Consider the following 22,397-nt stretch of genomic DNA (forward strand, 5'->3'; position numbering starts at 1 on the left):
AAAAATCCAGACTGGTTCACACATAAGTGACTTACCTTATAATTTGAACCCCCCTTCCCGGCCCCCAGGATTTTAGGGCTGCCAAACTTTAGCAAAGCTGTATTTTTAAAACACAAGCATTACATTTTAATGTATTACAGATGTGCTTAAAACTAAGTGAGCTGCGAAGTGATTTTCTCTTTTAAACCAGAAAATATAAAACTCTTACCTGTGCGTGTAGTTCCTCCTCCTGGAGGAGCCTTGGCTGCCATGTCATCCCATCTCAGACTTGCCCATAGTAACCTTAACATAAGGCTCACTCCGGCTAAGGACTTCACAGTCTGAAGTCTATACCTGAAAGAAAAACCCAAGAAAAGCCACTTATGTGTATATATATGCACACACATGCACACACACATTCTATTAAACGGAAGGATGATTTCTTGTCCTCATCATGACTTCAATATTTATCATATGGTTTTCTAAGATAAGCATTCTGGCTATTATTATGTCCTTTAATAAAGTAACTTTTTTGTTCCTAGGCATAACATGCATTTAACAACTTTAAAAGGGTCTGTAATCATTTGAAATGCCATATGAAGTATAAAAGAAGCTTGTTTCTGAGTTAAGATTGACATGGCAACCATTTATGAAGATTTTATAAATTCAATCTAATTCCAAAACATGTTAGACAAATTATGAAGGAGAGCAAGAAGATAATTGTGTTACTCAAGGTGATAAAAGAGTTTTGAAGAAGGGTAAAATCTTAAATGATTTTTACTGAAACAAGCTGAACATGTTTATATACTCTCAAAAAGGAAAACAAAAATAAAAGGACCTCACGAATTCAATGAGACCTTCTCAACTGACAGAAAATTCTGTTATCTGAATGGTGGTTCTGCAAAATATGAACTACTACTAGATGATGAATAGTGCTAATACTATTAACACTTTAATACCATATTAGTGTAGTTTGGGAATCCTACAATAAAATGACTAATAAAAAAGGACAGTACTGTATTAATTGCTCATCAGGAAAGAAAGGAATCTGTGTGTTCAGATTTTTTTCCTAAGCACTGTGTGCAAAGTTACTAAACATTTTAGATGTTCCTTTAAAGATAACACTAAAAACACATCTCAAAAAGAATTCACAACTACAATGGGTATCATGTCCAAAAATGGAATTAACCAAAAAACATTTTAAAGTAGTCCTAGGCTGTCAATTCTGTTAATGGTCTTTGTGTAATTAAATTTTTGACATTTCCACATACTTAAATGAATATACTGGTTGACTGCAGTGCGGAGAAAACCTATAGAACTAAAGTAACTTCCTCCTCTAACAGAGGCAGAAGGTAAATCTTAACACAATTAGTATTTGAAAAGCAATGCTTTCTATTCTTAATATTGAGTTGAAAAATGAACAATGTAAGAAAGGGAAAAAGCTCCAACTTCTTAACTTCCCATTTCTACCTGTGACACCATTATTTTCTTCACTGTGCTATCAGCCTATGAATCCTCTGATCTGGAAAGAACAATCCTTAAATTAGAGGGCCATTGTTAACTAGTGCAGGGATGTCCTGAGATGGGAAGGTGTGTGTCACTTTCAGATCACATGCTATGGAAATGCCTAGGGAACTTGGGGCTATGGGGGAAGCAAATGAATATTTATTTGGAAAGAGCAGTTTTTTCTCATTCTCTCTATTCTCCCTCCAATCACTCTCTACAGTCAAACAACTTTAAAGCACCTCTATTTTACAATGGAAACAACACCTGTTGAGGAACACACCACAGGCATTATCAGCCTGTTCATTCATTTACTCATTCAAAAAATATGAGTGCCTTCTATGTGTTAGACTAAATGTAAGGAGCTGGGGACACAGAGATGAATTATAATCTGTTCTTTTGTCCTTAGGAGCTCTAACACAGAAAAGCACAAGGGAGGGACATCTGATCTGGTGCAGGAAGGGGGATGGGTGCTTTGCTTGAGTCTCATAGGACAAGGATGTGGGGATGGCTGACTCAAGGCAAGGGGCACACATATGCTTACGAGGGAAGTGTACAAGAGCATTCACTTCTTCCCAGAAACCACATTCAGTGTGCTAAGTCTGGAGGGAAGGGGTGCAGAGGTGCAGCAAGCGAGGAAGCTGGCACGAGAGAGAAAGGCAGAGCCAGAAGGTGCTGCTCCCAATGGAAGGATTGAAGAAGAGCATTAAAGACCATCTATCTATATACTGCCTCTGAAATTCATCCAGTATGGGATGGGTTGTAGAGGGAAGTACGTCTCATAAATGCAGTGTATAGGCGACATGAGCTTTCCCCCTCCAAGCCCTGCAATAGTTAACACGCCCCCTTTAATGCCTGCTGGGCTCAGTCAGTTATTCACAGGACAGATCTGCCTCTTAAGCAGATCCTCTGGCAGGGGATCCTCCAGCAGCACTCTGAGTTAAAGTGATAATGAAACAAAGAATCAGGGCCTAGGGAAAAGGGAGTAAGGAAATGGGCTGTGGAGGGAAAAAGAGGCCCTAACGAGTAGATGAGACGTTTCCCTTTTTCAATACTTCTCAGTCTTAACATTAAATTAATGAAGATCAAACATGAGCCTTTAGCATTCTTAGCTCCTATTCTAAGCATCAGACATTATATTCAAGTGTAAGTATAAAAATGCATTTCACTTGAATGGTTTTTATAGCAGTATATTTTTTAAAAATTCTAAAGTCAAGAATAATTTACATATTTACCTGTGCCTCAGGTTAGATAGAAGGGATTATATTTTCTCTCAAATTCAGCAAATTAAGATGTTAGCATATATCTGAGGCATTATCTTTTTAAAATGTACAGGAAGGTATTTCCCTCCATTAGGAAATGAGAAATTAACTAAACAGATAGAAATTGTGTCCACAGTGCATATTAAAACATAACAACAATACAAGGCTCCTGGAACCCAGCCGTGCAGAAAAGGGCCCTGAGCAACTTGGTCAGAAATGGTTCAGAGAAAAGTGCTTCCCGGTTGAGCCTACCTTCCATTACAGAACAGAAAAAAGCAGAAAGGTCGGCCTCCACAATTGCCAGGTCATTTTAATTAAAGTATTTGTACACAGTAACTTTTCCAGTGGGAAAGAAGTTACCTGCAGGACAGTCAAGGATACATTTTGGGACCGCTCTCAATGAAGAAAGCAGAAAAGTGCAGAGTAATCCTACAAATCCATGAACTGTAATGAAGAGTTCCTTGATTCCCTGCAGGATTCTGCAAATCCTTCATTGCAGGCCCTGCAGAGAAATTGTACTTTTCAGCTGTCTCTATTGAATGTGTAATGGAGTGATGATATTTTAATTCAAATCAAAAGATGAGTTATAAAAAACTTGGTCAAACCAACTACGATTGGTCATATTTATTAATTAATTCCTTTACAGAGGGTACTCATTTACATTCCTTTTTTGGTCTTCTATAATACTAGGTAATTGTAGTATAAAGGAAACAAACAAAATGTATGATTTTAACTTAAAGAAACTGGGACCATATTAAAGACACACAGAAATGAAGCCTAAAGTGAAATGGAGTCTGCTCAGTAACTCGCTGAAATAACCACTTTCCGGATCCTAGCAAACTCTTCACTGTGACTACTATTGTTTCTGATTTTCAGCCTGTCCCAGAGAACTCTTACATTTTCAATGTTTATGTCCCATCCTTTCCAGTTGTAAGGGTGAAGAGATAAAAAGACAAGGACGTGAAAAAGGACAAAGCAAGGACAAATATGTGAAATGTGATACAGCAGATAAAGTACTAGACTGGGATTTAGGAAAACCAGGCACTATTACTAACTGTCCTTCTGCGGCCAGAGGCAAATTATTACACATCTATAAAAAGGCAATTTCTAAGATTCTTTCCGAACATAAAGCTATATAATCTTACATATGTCAACAATACATACTTACTACTCATCCTCAAAGCTTAATGCCCAGAAAATTTTAAATTAAAACTATTTCTGGGTTAAATAAAAAAAACAAGGAATCTCAAAGACTACCTTTTCTCACATAAATAACAGAAAACCCCAGAAACAAATGCAAGTAAATTATCATGCAAGTAAATTATACTAGGAAGATTTCTACATTACGATGAATCCTGTGTGATTTATAGGCATGTTTCCTTTATCTTATGTTTTTGTGAATTACCTGAAAGAAATGAAATACACACAATCCAGAAAGTTGGTGTTCACCCAGTTGTGTAATAATCTCATTCCCAGAGCAAACACATGGCAATAACTTGGAAAATTCAACCACCAAAACAACTAACTGTTTGATATGTTTCTTCTACTTTGTGAGAAGTAAAATTCAATTGCATTTTAAAGGATTCTCTTACATTTTCATTACTCAAACATTTCTCTTTAAGTAAACCTTGTACCTACCAGCTGGCCGAATTCAAAACTGCTTGTATCTTTTTTCCATTATTAACTTTGCCCATTAAATACACAAGTTTACAAAAAATAAATAAATAAGTAAATAAAAATAAATGCACGGTTTCCAGTCTTATCTCTACTATCTCATTTTTTTTAAAGAAAATGAGATGTTCTTATTAGTTGATTTCTTCCAAAACTTTGTCCCTTCCCCAAATACATTTTAAAGTACATACCTCCAAGTGATACCAAAAGTTGGTCTAGGAGAAGGATATGGCCATATGTCCAAGGCAGGTTTTGCATTGTAATTAAAATAAGGGACTTCTCTGATTCCTCCTTTTCGGGCCAGTTTTCTTAAGTCATCATTAGGCAAAACAAATATGCTCTTCTTGCTGCTCTTGGTGATAAACTTTCTATAGGATGGCAGAGCTGTACCTGAACGAGTCTTTTTGGGTCTTGAAAATTTCATGAGTTTCACTTTGTCTCTCGTGGAATACTCTTTGCTCACAGTCATGGACGTGACCAGGGTGCCCCCTGCAGTGGTCAGGGAGTCCGTCACTGTCGTGGTGACCACAGTTCTGCTCTGCTCCTTCACAGAAATGATGTCCATGCTGCTGTCTGTGGAGGGTGTGGAAAGCTTTGTTACGGTTGTAGTGGTGGTTGTAACAGTGGATTTGGCACTATTTTCTGAGGAAGAGACCACGGATTGCTTATCACCTTTTGCTACCTTGATCACAGTTTTTGATTCTGTGGCCACTGTGGATGTCATGGTGGTGACTTCTGTGATGACTGTTTTTCTTTTAGATTCTCCATTGACATTTTCATCTTTGTTGGTGGGCAGACCATTTTCATCAATAAAATCATTACTCAGGTTAGATTCCTCTCCAGAAGTAATAGGTGATGGAGTAACTTTCTTAACTTCTGAGGTTTCAATTTCCATATCTTCTACTTGATCTACTGAACTGCTTTCTGAACAGGACGGTGGAGGCGTGGCAGTCCGCGCACTCTCCGACTCTCTGGCTGCCAGCAGAGTCTCTAGGCCACCTTGGTAGTTAACTTCAGTACCTGAAGATCTCAGTAGACATGATTTTGTTTCTAAGTTGTTTTTTTCATTAAAATCTTCCATGATAACATCACCATTCATGAATGGTTTTACAGCAGATTCTTTAACAGTCAAACATTTAATATTTTCAGGAATTATTTTATTTATATTATTAACCTTTGGTTCAACATCACCACTTACTACTTTACTCTGTGAGATTTCTTTCAAGCATTCACCTTTCAAATATACTTTGGGTTTACTATCTTTTCCATTTATTTGAAAGGTACCTGTTTTCTGTCCTTTCTTTTCAGACTCTCGATTTTCATTATTCTTTTTGTCAGTGCTACTTTTTAGATTTATTTGATCAATACATTTATTAACTGGTCTCTCCTCTAATTTCTGTTCTGGACTTGGTTTTTTACCATTTGCTTCAGTTACCTTACTCTGCAGCCTTTCATCACAGTTTCCAGTGGAATTATCTGAAACAAACTCATGTTTCAACTGTTCCAAGCCTTCAATACCTTCTTCTTGAGTTATGAACTGTTCAGAAATACTTTCATTGCTATTCTGAACAATCATATCTTCTTCACTGCTATCTTGAATAGACATAGTATCAGAACTATTTTCCAAAGTGCTATTATATTCAGAGTCACATCCTAGTTTTCCTTCAAAGTCCATTGCTTTTGACAGAGATGGGATATCTCTATCATCAGTACCTTTAGGTACTGACGGAAGTGAAGGGCTCTGGGATGGAGAAACAATGGTGTCATTATCCTCCTGTATGAATGGTTTTTTGTTTTTATAGATCAAAGTACCAATTTCATCTGCACTGGCTAGTTTAGAGTCATCAATGAGAAAACCACTTCCTTTTGTTTTAATTTTACTGGGTCCCTGGCCTTTACCAGTAAGTTCAGAGATACTTTCATCTATGTCATTTCCAACAGAATTTTGTTTCTGACAGTTAGTTTCTGGGCTCTGAATGGAGACATCATCTAACACTGGATCTTTTGGATAGAGTTTGTTTGTTGCATGATTAGGATCACCAATACCAAGAATTGAGGAATTACTGTGTGAACATCCCTGAATCAAGTCTTCAGATTTATCGTTACTTATATTAGGGCTTTGTTCTTGTCTAAGCAAGTCACTGTGACACCCTTCTTTTGATTTTATTAGTGGTGACTCAGAAAGACTTTTCAAAGAACTTGGAGAGGTCTTTCCTAGACCCTTAATTCCACCCTCCAACTTAATTTTTTCAAGACGTTGTTTCTCTTCCAGTGTAAACTGTTTAATTCTCCTTTCAAGAAGTCCATCTAGTTTAGATGATTTAATTTTCTTTTTATAACTAGTCCTTAGATGAAAACCCTCACTCACATTGACCACATCTACTCGAGGACTTTCCTGACAATTTATGTGTGATTCTGTTTTCACATCATCGTCCACTTCCATTGGTTCTTCCTTAATGGATTTATCAGTGTCAGAATCTAAGACTTCTTTTACATCTGTGAAACAAAGACATTTATATAAGTGTAACTTTTAGTCTGAAGTGTAGAATTCATTACCATTTTATTTTAGAAACTCCCAGATTTTATTTTCACTCAAGAGCTTTAAATATAAATATCCATATATTTCAAAGTTCCTGATACGTGATTAAAGTAGGTCAATGGACAGGGCTAAACTTTATAAAAGGTTAAAAAACACATACATTGCACATATACAAATATTCTGATTCTTAGTATCTAAAAATGATGGAATGCAAAAATGAAAAATTACTTAGTAGGCAACAACTATTGCTGCATGTAACCTTCATGTAAAATTTTGTATAGTGCATTTTATAGTGTTCAGTGTAGTTATAAAATATGCTAAGGCTCATGCATTATCTATCTCATCTAGTTTTTAAAAAGTGACTTTTCACAAAAGACAGTGTAAGTTCCTCAAAAGATTGAACACAGTTATCCCAAGACTCAGCAATTTCACTCCTAGGTATTTGCCCAAGAGAAGTGAAAGCATATGTCCACAAAATAAGTTGTACACAAATGTTCAAATTAGCATTATTCATAATAGCCAAAAAGTAGAAACAACCCAAATGTACATCAACTGAAGAATGGACAAACAAAATGTGGCATATCCATACCACAGAGTACTACCCAAAAATAAAAAGAAATGAAGGAATATTGATACATGCCAAAACATGGATAATCCTTGAAAACATCATGCCAAGTGAACAATGTCAGTCACAAAGGACCACACAGTATATGACTCCATTTATATGTATGTCCCAAATAAGCAAATTCATAAAGACAGAAAGTGCACTGGTGCGGTGGGGGTACTTAGGAAGGATTGGGACTGACTGCTAATGGGTATGAGTTTTCCCTTTTTGGGATGAAAATGTTCTAAAACTGACTGTAGTGATGAGTGAACAACTCTGTGTAATACTAAAAACCACTGAATTATACACTTTAAATGGATGATTTATATGGCATATGAATTATGCTTCAATAAAGCTGTTATCAGAAAAAGACAATGTAGTACCTTTCCTGATGTAAGAACTAGTTCCAGTGCATTCTTATCACCCCAGGCTGCCCTCCACCCTTGGCTCTCCTTACCTTGGTCCTTCTCAGTAACCTTTGAAATGTCCATTTCACTTTGGTCTGCTCCTTTTGCAGCATCTGAGTCTTTTACCTCGCCTTCTTCAGATTCAGACTCTGTTCTTATTTTTTTTGGACTTTTTCTTCTATCTAATTCATCCATATTTTCATCCATATTATTTTTGGCTAAAAAGAATTGAGCATATAGCAATTATAGGTATATCAAATATTAGCAATTTAATAAATATAGTTTAGTGGAAATTATCAAGTATTTTCCAAGAATTTATATTTCATTTTTTTATTAAAAACAAAACCAAATCAAAAAACCAAAAGTTGAAGATCCTATACTTTCTTACATGATCGGCTGACCTAAAGCATAAGAGGAATATTGTGTTTTATATGTTCTTTAGAAGCCTTCACTTATGAGACTATTTCAACCTATTCAATGACTCCAGAAATCTGCATCAGTGACTTCTGCCATACTTTATGTTAAAGAACCATGAAAATTATATAAACTATGATCTAATAGGAAAGCCATTAGATCACAGCTGTGATCCCCTATCGAGAAAAAAGTACGTACATACACTTCTTAAAAAACCAATTTCAGTGGATGTGTGGATAGCCTTGGAAGTTTATCCATGGACTCCAGTGAAAAATACTTAAGTCTATATCACAGAATAAGAGAGACTTGAGAGAAATAATCAAATGCAACGTGTGCCCTTATCTGGACCTGACTTACTGTCAACAGTAAAACAGCATCTCTGAGACAAGTGGGACAACTGGAATGTGAACTGAGAATCAAATGGTTATGTTAAATATCAGTAATTTTTTGAATGTGTTAATGGCGTGGTGGTTACGGAAAAAAATGTCCATTTCTGTTAGAGATACATACTGAACTACTTTTCATAAGTAACATGATTTCGGGAATTTGCTTTAAATACAGGGAAAAAACTCAGGAAACAAACTGGTCAGTGGCAACTGAAAGAAGAATGATAGAATTTGGTAACTGTTGAAGCTGAATGATAGTTACATGGGAATTCATTTCTATTCTTTTGGTGTAGTTTCAAATTTTCCAAAAGAAAAAAGACGGCAGGAGACTGGTAAGAAAAGACTCATAGAAAAGGGTGACAGGATATGTATAGGATGTACTGGACCCCACAGGCAAAAAAATGATGAAAACTAAATAGACACTCTCCTTATTCAATGCTTCTTGAGTTATTACAGAACTGGGCAGTATTTTTTCAATGGTTTCAAGCTGCTGAAAATGAACTTGATATGACAGCAGCAGCCCCATCTGTAAGCTGTAAGAATCCTGATACATAAAATAGACAATTATAAAATGTTTGGGTCTTTCCCCCCACTAAAGGGCTCCTTGACATAAAGAATATTAATTAATATCCTTTATTAATCCTTGCACATTAATTAGTATTCTTTATTGAAGCTTTAATGTGCCAAACAAAGGCATACAGTCTGAGTCAGATCAGAAGTTAGAGATCAGGGACACAGTCAGCAGCCAAACAAGGTGAACACTCCGGTCTTCTGATGCTAAGTCCAGTGCTCCCGGAACTGCATTTCTCTGATTTCAATACTTTGTGCCCCTCGTTTGTTCAGGCTACATTAGTCATTATTACAGGGGGCCAATAGTTCTGAAATTATAAATCAGTGGTTACTGTTATCTCTATTCTAATTCCTACTCTGTACTGAAACTAAGCTAATGATGTGCAATGCTGCTGTCCTCCCCACTACCCCCTGGGTGGAAAGGCTCAAAAGATGCTAGAAGACCAACGTGGTACCTGACTACATAAGGGTCTAACACTTGTACAACGGAAAACCCTATGCTAATGCAAGTGGATAGGAAATAAATCTGCAAAAGCCTAAATATTTTGCTCATTCATAACCTGGATTTTATTATCCAAGTCAGGCACAATTAAGCAAAGACTCTCTATAATTCCAAGTGCTTCATGGCTAACTGGAGCAACAAAATGATTAATAAAAAACTGTAACCATCTTTTGGAATATAATGGATATTTTGCTTTAATATAATCAGATAATAATAAAAATATTCATTGAGAATCTGTTATTGTAAGATACTCCTAACTCCCAATAAAGTAAATTCTAGTGAACATTATAAAATATATGTTTTTTCTGTTAAAAGGTAATCCAATGATAACTTTCCCACATTAAGAGTTTCAAATATTTACCAGCCCAGATTCCCCAGAACCAATCAGAGGAAGCCAAATTAGTTAGCTAGGTATGTACGTAGTACTTATTTGGCACTATAGCATAGGCTTCATAGGAAAGAACATAACACACCATAAAGTAGCGAATTATACCGCATAGAAAACAGATTTGCTTTTCAAAATTGCTTAGATAACAAAGGAGAGACACCAAAGCAGAGTGCAAAAGAGGCAATGAAAGGAGCCAATGGCTCCAGCCAGGTTCCTATCATTCTCTATCCGTGTGAACTGTGTATCTCTTAGCATCTTCATGAAACCATTTTCTCATGTTGCACAAGTTTCAGAATACATGCTTCTCTTAAAGGGCAGTTCACCTCCAGAATTCTGTGTTTCTAAATACTAAAGTTGTTAGCCAACAGCATAAACTGAGTTACTACCTCACTTATGAAAGTGTTATGGAAGCCCCTATCACTTCCTTTCTGGTTTTGTTAAGTGCTATGACACTGAGGTTACCAGATAGGTGGTTCTCCAAGAAGTCAACAGTACTGAATTTAAGATTTTAGAAAAATAATTAAGTGGCTCAGGACTTTTTTCTTTTCTACTAAGTTCTATGCTATTATCTTTCTTTGTGTTTATTTTTTTAATTGATGTATAGTTGATATATAGCAATATATTGGTTGCAGGTATACAAGATATTTAACAATTACACACATTATAAAATGTATATAATGTATATGATTCAACAATTACATACATTACAAACTGCTTACCACTATTCTATTCTTTAACTGAATCCTAGATATCAAAATCCTGTGACTAAAGCTACCTTAAACATTTTTAGAGTTTGCTATTAATAAACTACATTAGTAATTTCATACATTCTATTAAAATTGCAGAAGAAACACTTTTTTTGGTATCATTAATACACAATTACATGAGCAACACTGTGATTACTAGATTTTCCCCACAGAAGAAACACTTACTCAAAATATGGTCAATAGACTACAAATTTAAAAGACATAATATAAATCAGAAACGATTAGATAAAAACATAACTTCAGTTACTTACTTCCTTCCAATGGCTTTCTGTAATTCACATTAGTATTGCCTGGCAATTTAGGAACAAACCTATAAACGTGAGTTTTACTAATCCAGCTCCAACCACCGTATCCCGTTACTCTGTATTCCTCTCCTTTTTGTTTCCAAACCTGGTGTAAATGAAAACACCCCAATTAACAAGAATGAGAAGGTTTATAAAATATGTGTGGTTTTATACTTTTTACCAAACAAGATCAACAGTCAGGCAAATTAGGTTTACCAATAGTATTTTCACCAAGATTCAAAGATTTATGAAAAAAACTGAATACTACCCTCTCATATGAAAAATGTAACACAATTTCAATAAGTTGGTTGAATAACCCACCTATAGTCTAAGATAAATCTAAGCTTATAAAATTGCCAAAAAGATTTACTTCACTTCCAACTACGTTAATTAAAAGATTGTGTGACAAGTAAAACAAAGCAGTTAAGTATTCAAAGTTGAATAAAAGTCTCAGAAAGGCTAATACTATTTCAAAAGGTCATAGTAAAAATTACCTGATGTTTAACTGGAAATGTGTATTTTACCCATGTAGCTTGTTGCATTGTTTCTTCTTCTTCTTGTTTTTTCTCTTTCTTTTTGACTTTCTCCTTTTCTTCTCTTTCAATTGATGTCATCCTGTGTAACCTAAGAAATGTATGAATAGAAAGGCAAAATTACATTTAACTTTGAAAAATGAAGATAAAAATACAGTACTAAAAATTAGGAAGACAAAAAGAAAGAGTGGTTAGCTATATATAATCCCACAACCCAGACATCCCCAACACAGAAAATTAAGTAGTAGATGTATAATTCCCTAACAGGACAAGTCAAATAGTACAAGAAGGCCAAAACAAAGCCTGCTCTCCATCCCCTCTGTCTGCTCATAAAATACACTCATTTATGACTTATTCCTGAAACATTTCACATATACACCATTATATTTACACAAAAAGGATATTATATTACAAATAAAACAAAGGATATATTACAAGTACAAATACAGTTTTTAATCAATGAGTAACTACACTAGGAGACCTTCCCATACCAGAAGATATAGATTTTTAAAGAATTAAATAACATACCAAATACATGGACATACTGTAAGTTACTGAACCAATTCCCAATTAAAGAATACTTTATTATATAAAAAATATGTGTTCTATTTTCCTTGACTAACAAAACCAAAAACACTTATTTTATCAACCAATTTTCTGAGTCTTTCTATCTAGCACTGGAGGTTTTTAAAGTCTTCACAGGGTTTTCAAGCAGGAAAACAGATTATCTTTGCATCCAGCATCAGAAGGAGATGGGCAAGCCTGTGGTGGAGGATCTACATTAAAGTGATTAGGGTATATTTTTTGTCAAAGAGAGTATTTCATAAACAGGGACATTAATCAAAACCTATGGATAGGGCGGAGCCAACATGGCGGCGTGAGTAGGACAGTGGGAATCTCCTCCCAAAAACATATATACTTTTGAAAATACAACAAACACAACTAGCCCTAAAAGAGAGACCAGAAGACGCAGGACAGTGGCCAGACTGCAGCTACACCAGCGAGAACCCAGCGCCTCGCGAAGGGGGTAAGATACAAGCCCCGGCCCTGCGGGACGCGAGCGCCCCTCCCCCCAGCTCCCGGCGGGAGAACAATAGGCAGAGCGGGAGGGAGACGGAGCCCAGGACTGCCGAACACCCAGCCCCAGCCATCCGGGCCAGAGCGCAGACACAGTATATGCCCAGGGGGCCCTGGATACTGGGAGAACAGGGGGTAGACCTCAGAGCGGGTGCTGAAGCTGATGCCCCTGTGACAAAGAGAAGCGGGGGCTTTTTTGAGAGTCTTAAAGGGACAGGGACTTAACAGCTTGACGGAAACAACCCAGGTCACAGTACAGCAGCTGGAAATTACAGGGAAAACCGGGTGCACTAACCCCCTGGGCAACAGCTCTGAGACCCCTCACGGAGGCAAACAGTCAAGCAGCCCCCCCATCCATCACCCCACCGGGCGCTGCGAAAGCAGAGAAGCAGCCTGAGACAAATTCCGCCCACAGAAAGGGAAATTTCTCCCTTCCGGCCAGGCAAGACACAAAGACCCACTCTACACGCAATTACCCAACACAAGCCACTAGGGGTCGCAGTTGCCCCAGTAAAGAAAGGCCAGTAGTAAGTGAAAATTTTGGCCCTCCCAGCTGACAGTCAATAGCACCTGTCAACATGAAAAGGCAAAAAAATATGATTCAGACAAGACTAACCCAGACAGCTTCGGCATCTGCTACATCTTCCCCTGAGAAGGAATCTGGGGAGATAGATTTAGCCAGTCTACCTGAAAAAGAATTCAAAACAAAAGTCATAACCATGCTGATGGACTTGCAGAGAAATATGCAAGAACTAAGGAAGGAGAATTCAGAAATAAAACAAGCTCTGGAAGGACTTCAAAACAGAATGGACGAGATGCAAGAGACCATTAATGGACTAGAAAACAGAGAACAGGAACGCAGAGAAGCTGATGCAGAGAGAGATAAAAGGATCTCCAGGAATGAAAGAATTTTAAGAGAGCTGAGTGATCAATATAAAAGAAATAATTTAAGAATCATAGGCATTCCAGAAGAAGTAGAGAGAGAAAAGGGGATAGAAAATGTCTTTGAAGAAATAATTGCTGAAAATTTCCCCAAACTAGGGGAAGAAATGGCCTCTCAGACCACAGAGGTACACAGAACTCCCATGACAAGGGATCCAAGGAGGGCAACACCAAGACACATAATAATTAAAATGGCAAAGATCAAAGACAAGGACAAAGTATTACAAGCAGCCAGAGAGAAAAAAAAGGTTACCTACAAAGGAAAACCCATCAGGCTATCATCAGACTTCTCAACAGAAACCCTACAGGCCAGAAGAGAATGGCATGATATACTTAATGCAATGAAACAGAAGGGCCTCGAACCAAGACTACTGTATCCAGCACGAATATCATTTAAATATGAAGGAGGGATTAAACAATTCCCAGACAAGCAAAAGTTGAGGGAATTTGCCTCCCACAAACCACCTCTACAGGGCATCCTACAGGGACTGCTCTAGATGGGAGCACTCCTAAAAAGAGCACACAACAAAACACCCAACATATGAAGAAGGGAGGAGGAGGAATAAGAAGGGAGAGAAATAAAGAATCAGCAGATTGTGTTTATAATAGCTCAACAAGCGAGTTAAGTTAGACAGTAAGACAGTAAAGAAGCTAACCCTAAACCTTTGGTAACCACAAACTTAAAGCCTGCAATGGCAATAAATTCATACCTTTCAATAATCACCCTAAATGTAAATGGACTGAATGCACCAATCAAAAGACACAGAGTAATAGAATGGATAAAAAAGCAAGATCCATCCATATGCTGCTTACAAGAGACTCACCTCAAACCCAAAGACGCGCACAGACTTAAAGTCAAGGGATGGAAAAAGATATTTCAAGCAAACAACAGAGAGAAGAAAGCAGGTGTTGCAATTCTGGTATCAGACAAAACAGACTTCAAAATAAAGAAAGTAAAAAAAGACAAAGAAGGACATTACATAATGATAAAGGGCTCAGTCCATCAAGAGGATATAACCATTATAAATATATATGCACCCAATACAGGAGCACCAACATACCTGAAACAAATATTAACAGAACTAAAGGAGGAAATAGAATGCAATGCATTCATTCTAGGAGACTTCAACACACCACTCACTCCAAAGGACAGATCCACCAGACAGAAAATAAGTAAGGACACAGAGGCACTGAACAACACACTAGAACAGATGGACCTAATAGACATCTACAGAACTCTACATCCAAAAGCAACAGGATACACGTTCTTCTCAAGTGCACATGGAACATTCTCCAGAATAGACCACATACTAGGACACAAAAAGAGCCTCAGTAAATTCCAAAAGATTGAAATCCTACCAACCAACTTTTCAGACCACAAAGGCATTAAACTAGAAATAAACTGTTCAAAGAAAGCAAAAAGGCTCACAAACACATGGAGGCTAAACAACACGCTCCTAAATAATCAATGGATCAATGACCAAATCAAAATGGAGATCCAGCAATATATGGAAACAAATGACAACAACAACACTAAGCCCCAACTTCTGTGGGACGCAGCAAAAGCAGTCTTAAGAGGAAAGTATATAGCACTCCAAGCATATTTAAAAAAGGAAGAGCAATCCCAAATGAACGGTCTAATGTCACAACTATCAAAATTGGAAAAAGAAGAACAAATGAGGCCTAAGGTCAGCAGAAGGAGGGACATAATAAAGATCAGAGAAGAAATAAATAAAATTGAGAAGAATAAAACAATAGCAAAAATCAATGAAACCAAGAGCTGGTTCTTCGAGAAAATAAACAAAATAGATAAGCCTCTAGCCAGACTTATTAAGAGGAAAAGAGAGTCAACACAAATCAACAGTATCAGAAATGAGAAAGGAAAAATCACAACAGATCCCGCAGAAATACAAAGAATTATTAGAGACTACTATGAAAACCTATATGCTAACAAGCTGGGAAACCTAGGAGAAATGGACAACTTCCTAGAAAAATACAACCTTCCAAGACTGACCCAGAAAGAAACAGAAAATCTAAACAGACCAATTACCAGCAACGAAATTGAAGCGGTAATCAAAAAACTACCAAAGAACAAAACCCCCGGGCCAGATGGATTTACCTCGGAATTTTATCAGACATACAGGGAAGACATAATACCCATTCTCCTTAAAGTTTTCCAAGAAACAGAAGAGGAGGGGATACTCCCAAACTCATTCTATGAAGCTAACATCACCCTAATACCAAAACCAGGCAAAGACACCACCAAAAAAGAAAACTATAGACCAATATCCCTGATGAACGTAGACGCAAAAATACTCAACAAAATTTTAGCAAACCGAATTCAAAAATACATCAAAACCATCGTACACCATGACCAAGTGGGATTCATCCCAGGGATGCAAGGATGGCACAACATTCGAAAGTCCATCAATATCATCCACCACATCAACAAAAAGAAAGACAAAAACCACATGATCATCTCCATAGATGCTGAAAAAGCATTTGACAAAGTTCAACATCCATTCATGATAAAAACTCTCAGCAAAATGGGAATAGAGGGCAAGTACCTCAACATAATAAAGGCCATCTATGAAAAACCCACAGCCAACATTATATTGAATAGCGAGAAGCTGAAAGCATTTCCGCTGAGATCGGGAACTAGACAGGGATGCCCACTCTCCCCACTGTTATTTAACATTGTACTAGAGGTCCTAGCCACGGCAATCAGACAAAACAAAAAAATACAAGGAATCCAGATTGGCAAAGAAGAAGTCAAACTGTCACTATTTGCAGATGACATGATACTGTACATAAAAAACCCTAAAGACTCCACCCCAGAACTACTAGAACTGATATCGGAATACAGCAAAGTTGCAGGATACAAAATCAACACACAGAAATCTGTGGCTTTCCTATATACCAACAATGAACCAACAGAAAGAGAAATCAGGAAAACAACTCCATTCACAATTGCATCAAAAAAAATAAAATACCTAGGAATAAACCTAACCAAAGAAGTGAAAGACTTATATTCTGAAAACTACAAGTCACTCTTAAAAGAAATTAAAGGGGACACTAACAGATGGAAACGCATCCCATGCTCATGGCTAGGAAGAATTAATATCGTCAAAATGGCCATCCTGCCCAAAGCAATATACAGATTTGATGCAATCCCTATGAAACTACCAGCAACATTCTTCAATGAACTGGATCAAATAATTCAAAAATTCATATGGAACCACCAAAGACCCCGAATAGCCAAAGCAATCCTGAGAAAGAAGAATAAAGTAGGGGGGATCTCACTCCCCAACTTCAAGCTCTATTATAAAGCCATAGTAATCAAGACAATTTGGTACTGGCACAAGAACAGAGCCACAGACCAATGGAACAGACTAGAGAATCCAGACATTAACTCAGACATATATGGTCAATTAATATTTGATAAAGGAGCCATGGACATACAATGGCGAAATGACAGTCTCTTCAACAGATGGTGCTGGCAAAACTGGACAGCTACATGTAGGAGAATGAAACTGGACCATCGTCTAACCCCATATACAAAAGTAAACTCAAAATGGATCAAAGACCTGAATGTAAGTCATGAAACCATTAAACTCTTGGAAGAAAACATAGGCACAAACCTCTTAGACATAAACATGAGTGACCTCTTCTTGAACATATCTCCCCGGGCAAGGAAAACAACAGCAAAAATGAACAAGTGGGACTATATTAAGCTGAAAAGCTTCTGTACAGCAAAAGACACCATCAATAGAACAAAAAGAAACCCTACAGTATGGGAGAATATCTTTGAAAATGACACATCCGATAAAGGCTTGACGTCCAGAATATATAAAGAGCTCACACGCCTCAACAAACAAAAAACAAATAACCCAATTAAAAAATGGGCAAAGGAACTGAACAGACGGCTCTCCAAAAAAGAAATACAGATGGCCAACAGACACATGAAAAGATGCTCCACATCGCTAATTATCAGAGAAATGCAAATTAAAACTACAATGAGGTATCACCTCACACCAGTAAGGATGGCTGCCATCCAAAAGACAAACAACAACAAATGTTGGCGAGGCTGTGGAGAAAGGGGAACCCTCCTACACTGCTGGTGGGAATGTAAACTTGTTCAACCATTGTGGAAAGCAGTATGGAGGTACATCAAAATGCTCAAAACAGACTTACCATTTGACCCAGGAATTGCACTCCTAGGAATTTACCCTAAGAATGCAGCAATCAAGTATGAGAAAGATCAGTGCACCCCTATGTTTATCGCAGCACTATTTACAATAGCCAAGAATTGGAAGCAACCTAAATGTCCATCGATAGATGAATGGATAAAGAAGATGTGGTACATATACACAATGGAATACTACTCAGCCATAAGAAAAGGGCAAATCCAACCATTTGCAGCAACATGGATGGAGCTGGAGGGTATTTTGCTCAGTGAAACAAGCCAAGCAGAGAAAGAGAAATACCAAATGATTTCACTCATCTGTGGAATATAAGAACAAAGGAAAAACTGAAGGAACAAAACAGCAGCAGAATCACAGAACTCAAGAATGGACTAACAGGTACCAAAGGGAAAGGGACTGGGGAGGATGGGTGGGTAGGGAGGGATAAGGGGGGGAGAAGTAGGGGGGTATTAAGATTAGCATCCATAGCGGGGTGGGAGAAAGGGGAGGGCTGTACAACACAGAGAAGACAAGTAGTGATTCTACAACAGGTTGCTACGCTGATGGACAGTGACTGTAAAGGAGTATATAGGGGGGACCTGGTATAGGGGAGAGCCTAGTAAACAAAGTATTCGTAAGTATTCGTCATGTAAGTGTAGATTAATGATTAAAAAAAAAAAAAAATGCAGTTCCTATGTGGTGACCTCTAATGAGTTCTACACAATAATATAAAGGACATATAAAAGTGTAGGCAAAGGGTCTGTTTGTGTTTATACAGAGGATCAAAGCCTAATTTGGCTACCCCGAAAATGAACTAAGAAACGATATGAAAGAGAACTTCCAACATCAGCACTCTCGGGAAGACTCATGCCAGAAGATGATCATCAAAAAACCCCAACAAAGATCCACGCACTGCTACAGCTGTAGATGCACTCATCCCACCAGCTCCTGGACTTGCCATGGGAATGAAGGAGATATCTAAGCTGGCCTGTGCATACAGTAAAACAACAAATTTGACTGGATCTATACTGTTGGAACTCAACCAAGAATTAGGAGAAGTGCAAATTGTAGCGCTCCAAAATCTTACAACTACAGACTATTTACTGTTAAAAGAACATATGGGATGTGAACAGTGCCCAGGAATGGGTTGTTTTAATTTGTCTGATTTTTCTCAAACTATTCAAATTCAGTTAGATAATAACCATCATATCATTGATAAGTTTTCACAAATGCCTAGGGTGCCTAACTGGTTTTCTTGGTTTCACTGGAGATGGCTGGTAATTACAGGTATGCTTTGGTTATGTAACTATACTCCTATTATGTTAATGTGTGTGTGCAATTTAAGTAGTAGCTTAAAATATATACATGCTGAAGTTACTCTACAAGAAGATATGTCAAAGAAATAATCAATCTTCCCATGTTTTCTCCCGCCTGCTACTTCTATAGCTTTTCTTCTTCCTTCCTAATTACAACGAATTCTTAAATAGAATTCGTGCCTCATATCAAATTTACCGAGTATCATAACTCCTCCAAGTGGTAAAGATACCTCAAGACAAATGCTGGGCATAGAAGCCACAGGGCATAAATATGCAAAGAAATAAAAAGCTAACCATTTCAAACAATAAGGCTTCTCTCTCACTTACCAACTTAACATTTCCCTGTGTGGCCCCGGAAGATGACTGGTTAGCCAGAGACGGGTAAGATTCCTCAAGGGAGGAACAACCTAAGACAGGCACAGTCGCTGGGGGGTCATCAGGTGAGAAATTGGGGATCAACAGAGGTGAGGCTTAGAACCTCACCCCCCCTGTACTGAGAGAAATCTTCTGCATATGTGGATGTTTTATTGCCCTTGTCTAGCTTGGATTAACACATAGTCTACAGGCACACACCTGATCATCTACATTTGCTCTCTTACAACACTAAACTATGTTTTCTACCTTTATGTTGTATCTACCTACCACTTCAGCATCTTATTAAAAATAATAAAGAGAGAAATGTGGTATCCACATATAAATCAAGTATAAAAATCAAATGTGTATTCATATTTGAACTGACTGTTTATAGTTCATAATGCATGAGCAAAACCAAAAGTTTCTGTGATGACTGCCCTTGTACTGTTCACCATGTAACTTATTCACTATGTAAGAATTTGTTCTCCATGTAAGAACTTGTTCGTTATGCTTCAGAAGATTGGAGACTGACGAAAATTAGGCTTGGGGTGGATTAATGATTGTGCATTGAGCATTGACTCCCCTATACAGAATTTTATTGTTGTTAACAACCATTTGATCAATAAAAATGAGAGATGCCCTAACAACAACAACCAAGAAAAAGTACACACTTCCAATTGTAAAATAAATAAGCAACCGGGATGTAATGTATAGCATAAGGAATATAGTCAAAATATTGTAACAACTTGGTATGGTGATAGCTGGTACTTAGAATTATCATGTATATAAATGTTGAATCACTGTGTTGTACACCTGAAACTAATGTAATGTAATACTGTGTGTCAACTACCCTTCAATAAAAAATAATTATCTAAAAAAAAAAAAAAAAAAAAAAAAAAAAAAACCTATGAAGAAGACAGGAGCTCCTGTCTGTCAGAGCACTAGTGGTACAAGAGTTGATTTTATCACACCCTATCCAGGATGTAGCCAATTCTGCACACCAGCTATGTGGAAAGAATAAAGATAAAGAGCTCTTATGTCAACTTGGGAGAAGGGGAGGTACAGGAAAAATGTGAGAAAGGACTTAATTCTTTTTTATCTCCATCCCTCTTCCAATATCTCCCCATCCGTCCGTCCGTCCATCCATCCATTCATCCAATCCATCCATGGACTTAATTCTTTTTATCTCCATCCCTCTTCCAATATCTCCCCATCCGTCCGTCCGTCCGTCCGTCCATCCATCCATCCATCCATCCATCCATCCTCCATCCACCCATCCATCCATCCATCCATCCATCTTCACGTTCAAGAAAGCTTTGTGCCCTGTGACCATAAGGCCCTAGAGCCTAGCCTCCCTCAGGCTGAGAGCTCATGCCCCTCAGCTGCACACAACTAGTAGAGCACGTTCTTCATTCTTTCACAACTGATGGGAAGAGTGGAAAGGGAGTGTATTCTCACCAGGGACTAACTTAGTGACTCAAATATCACTGGCTTGCTATCATTCTTGGAAGCAGAGAGTGGGACAGGCTCTGCAGGCACAGCATGGTGGATAACCTGACAGGCTCAGCCCACCAGAGTAAGGAGGGAGAGATGAGTCAGCAAATAGTACTTCTCAACAGAGTTTCTGGGGCTCAGCTTCAAACACCTGTGAAAGGTCAAGTCTGGCATAGCCACTGAGCTATCTTCATTGATAGTGGCCAGGTACACTGTGTGGGGCCAATACTGGTGCAGTGACACTCTGGGAGCTCAAACTGGGTGGGGCACCCAAATTGTGTTCTTGGTGTTCACAGGGAAACCAGGTCCCTTTTCATCCCCAAAAAACAAAGGCTACACTTTGCTGAGGATGCCAGGTCAGTGAGGAGGTATTATAGCTTATATGTGATGTTAGCTATCCCAGAATAGATTCTACTATTCTCACTGCCATCAAGGCAATCCTCATGTCTTGTCAGTAAAAAAGGTGATCTCCAAAGGAGTTCAATTCCATTTGGTTGGGCATAAATCTTGGCTACTGCTGGCAGCCAGGAGGCCCCAGGAAGGCAGCCTCACCAGGCTGTTACTGCATAGCCTCCAGCTGCTGTTCCACAATGGCAGATCCCCCTGGGTGTTCCTTCCATATCTCCTCCACTGGAAGCTGGACCCGGACTATGGACTGAGATTCAACTCCACTCCCCATTCTCAATGTGGTGCCCAGGTATTGTATTTGTTTTGGTATTACAAACAAAGCTATAATAAAAAACGTTTTCTGTCTTTGTTGGTGAACTTAGGGAGTGTCCCCCTATAGTCCCCAGTGGCGAGATGGCTACATTCAAAGGTTCTTGCACTTAAGATGCTGACAGGCAGTGCCAAACTGCACTTGACAACTGTACACTTCACAATGTCATCACTTATAAAGCCACCCTGCTTCCCCACTCCTTAGCTCTGGTACCAAACTTCTAAATTATTACCCAACTGAGAGATAAGAAATACCATCTCACTGTTTTGATTTACATTTCTTTAATTATGAAAGAAGTAACCTTTTTTCCTTTAATGTCTACTGGCCTTTCATATTTACTTTTCTGCCAAATGCCTGTTCAAATCCTTTGTCTTGTCTGTACTGGACTATTAGTCCTTTTCATTTATAAAAGGTCTCTGCCAATTAAGGAAACTTTCCATTTGTGGTGCAAATATTTTTCCTCAGTTTGTCATCTGTTTTTTGAGTTTGATTATATTATTGTT

At 37.9% G+C, this 22,397-nt stretch overlaps 1 protein-coding gene across 16 annotated transcripts in view; it reads right to left on the reverse strand.

The window, feature by feature from the left end:
• BPTF (bromodomain PHD finger transcription factor) overlaps positions 1-22,397 on the reverse strand; it is a 158,580-nt gene that overhangs the window by 44,139 nt on the left and 92,044 nt on the right. For all 16 annotated transcript variants that reach the window (XM_036899876.2, XM_036899873.2, XM_036899870.2 and 13 more), the window contains 5 exons: positions 11,771-11,900; positions 11,244-11,382; positions 8,016-8,183; positions 4,607-6,911; positions 209-333 (listed from right to left, as the gene is read on the reverse strand). In XM_036899876.2, coding sequence (XP_036755771.2) covers positions 209-333; positions 4,607-6,911; positions 8,016-8,183; positions 11,244-11,382; positions 11,771-11,900 — 2,867 coding nt within the window. The remainder of the gene's footprint in view (positions 1-208; positions 334-4,606; positions 6,912-8,015; positions 8,184-11,243; positions 11,383-11,770; positions 11,901-22,397) is intronic.

Source organism: Manis pentadactyla, chromosome 4, assembly GCF_030020395.1.
Source record: "Manis pentadactyla isolate mManPen7 chromosome 4, mManPen7.hap1, whole genome shotgun sequence".
Lineage (NCBI taxonomy): Eukaryota > Metazoa > Chordata > Mammalia > Pholidota > Manidae > Manis > Manis pentadactyla.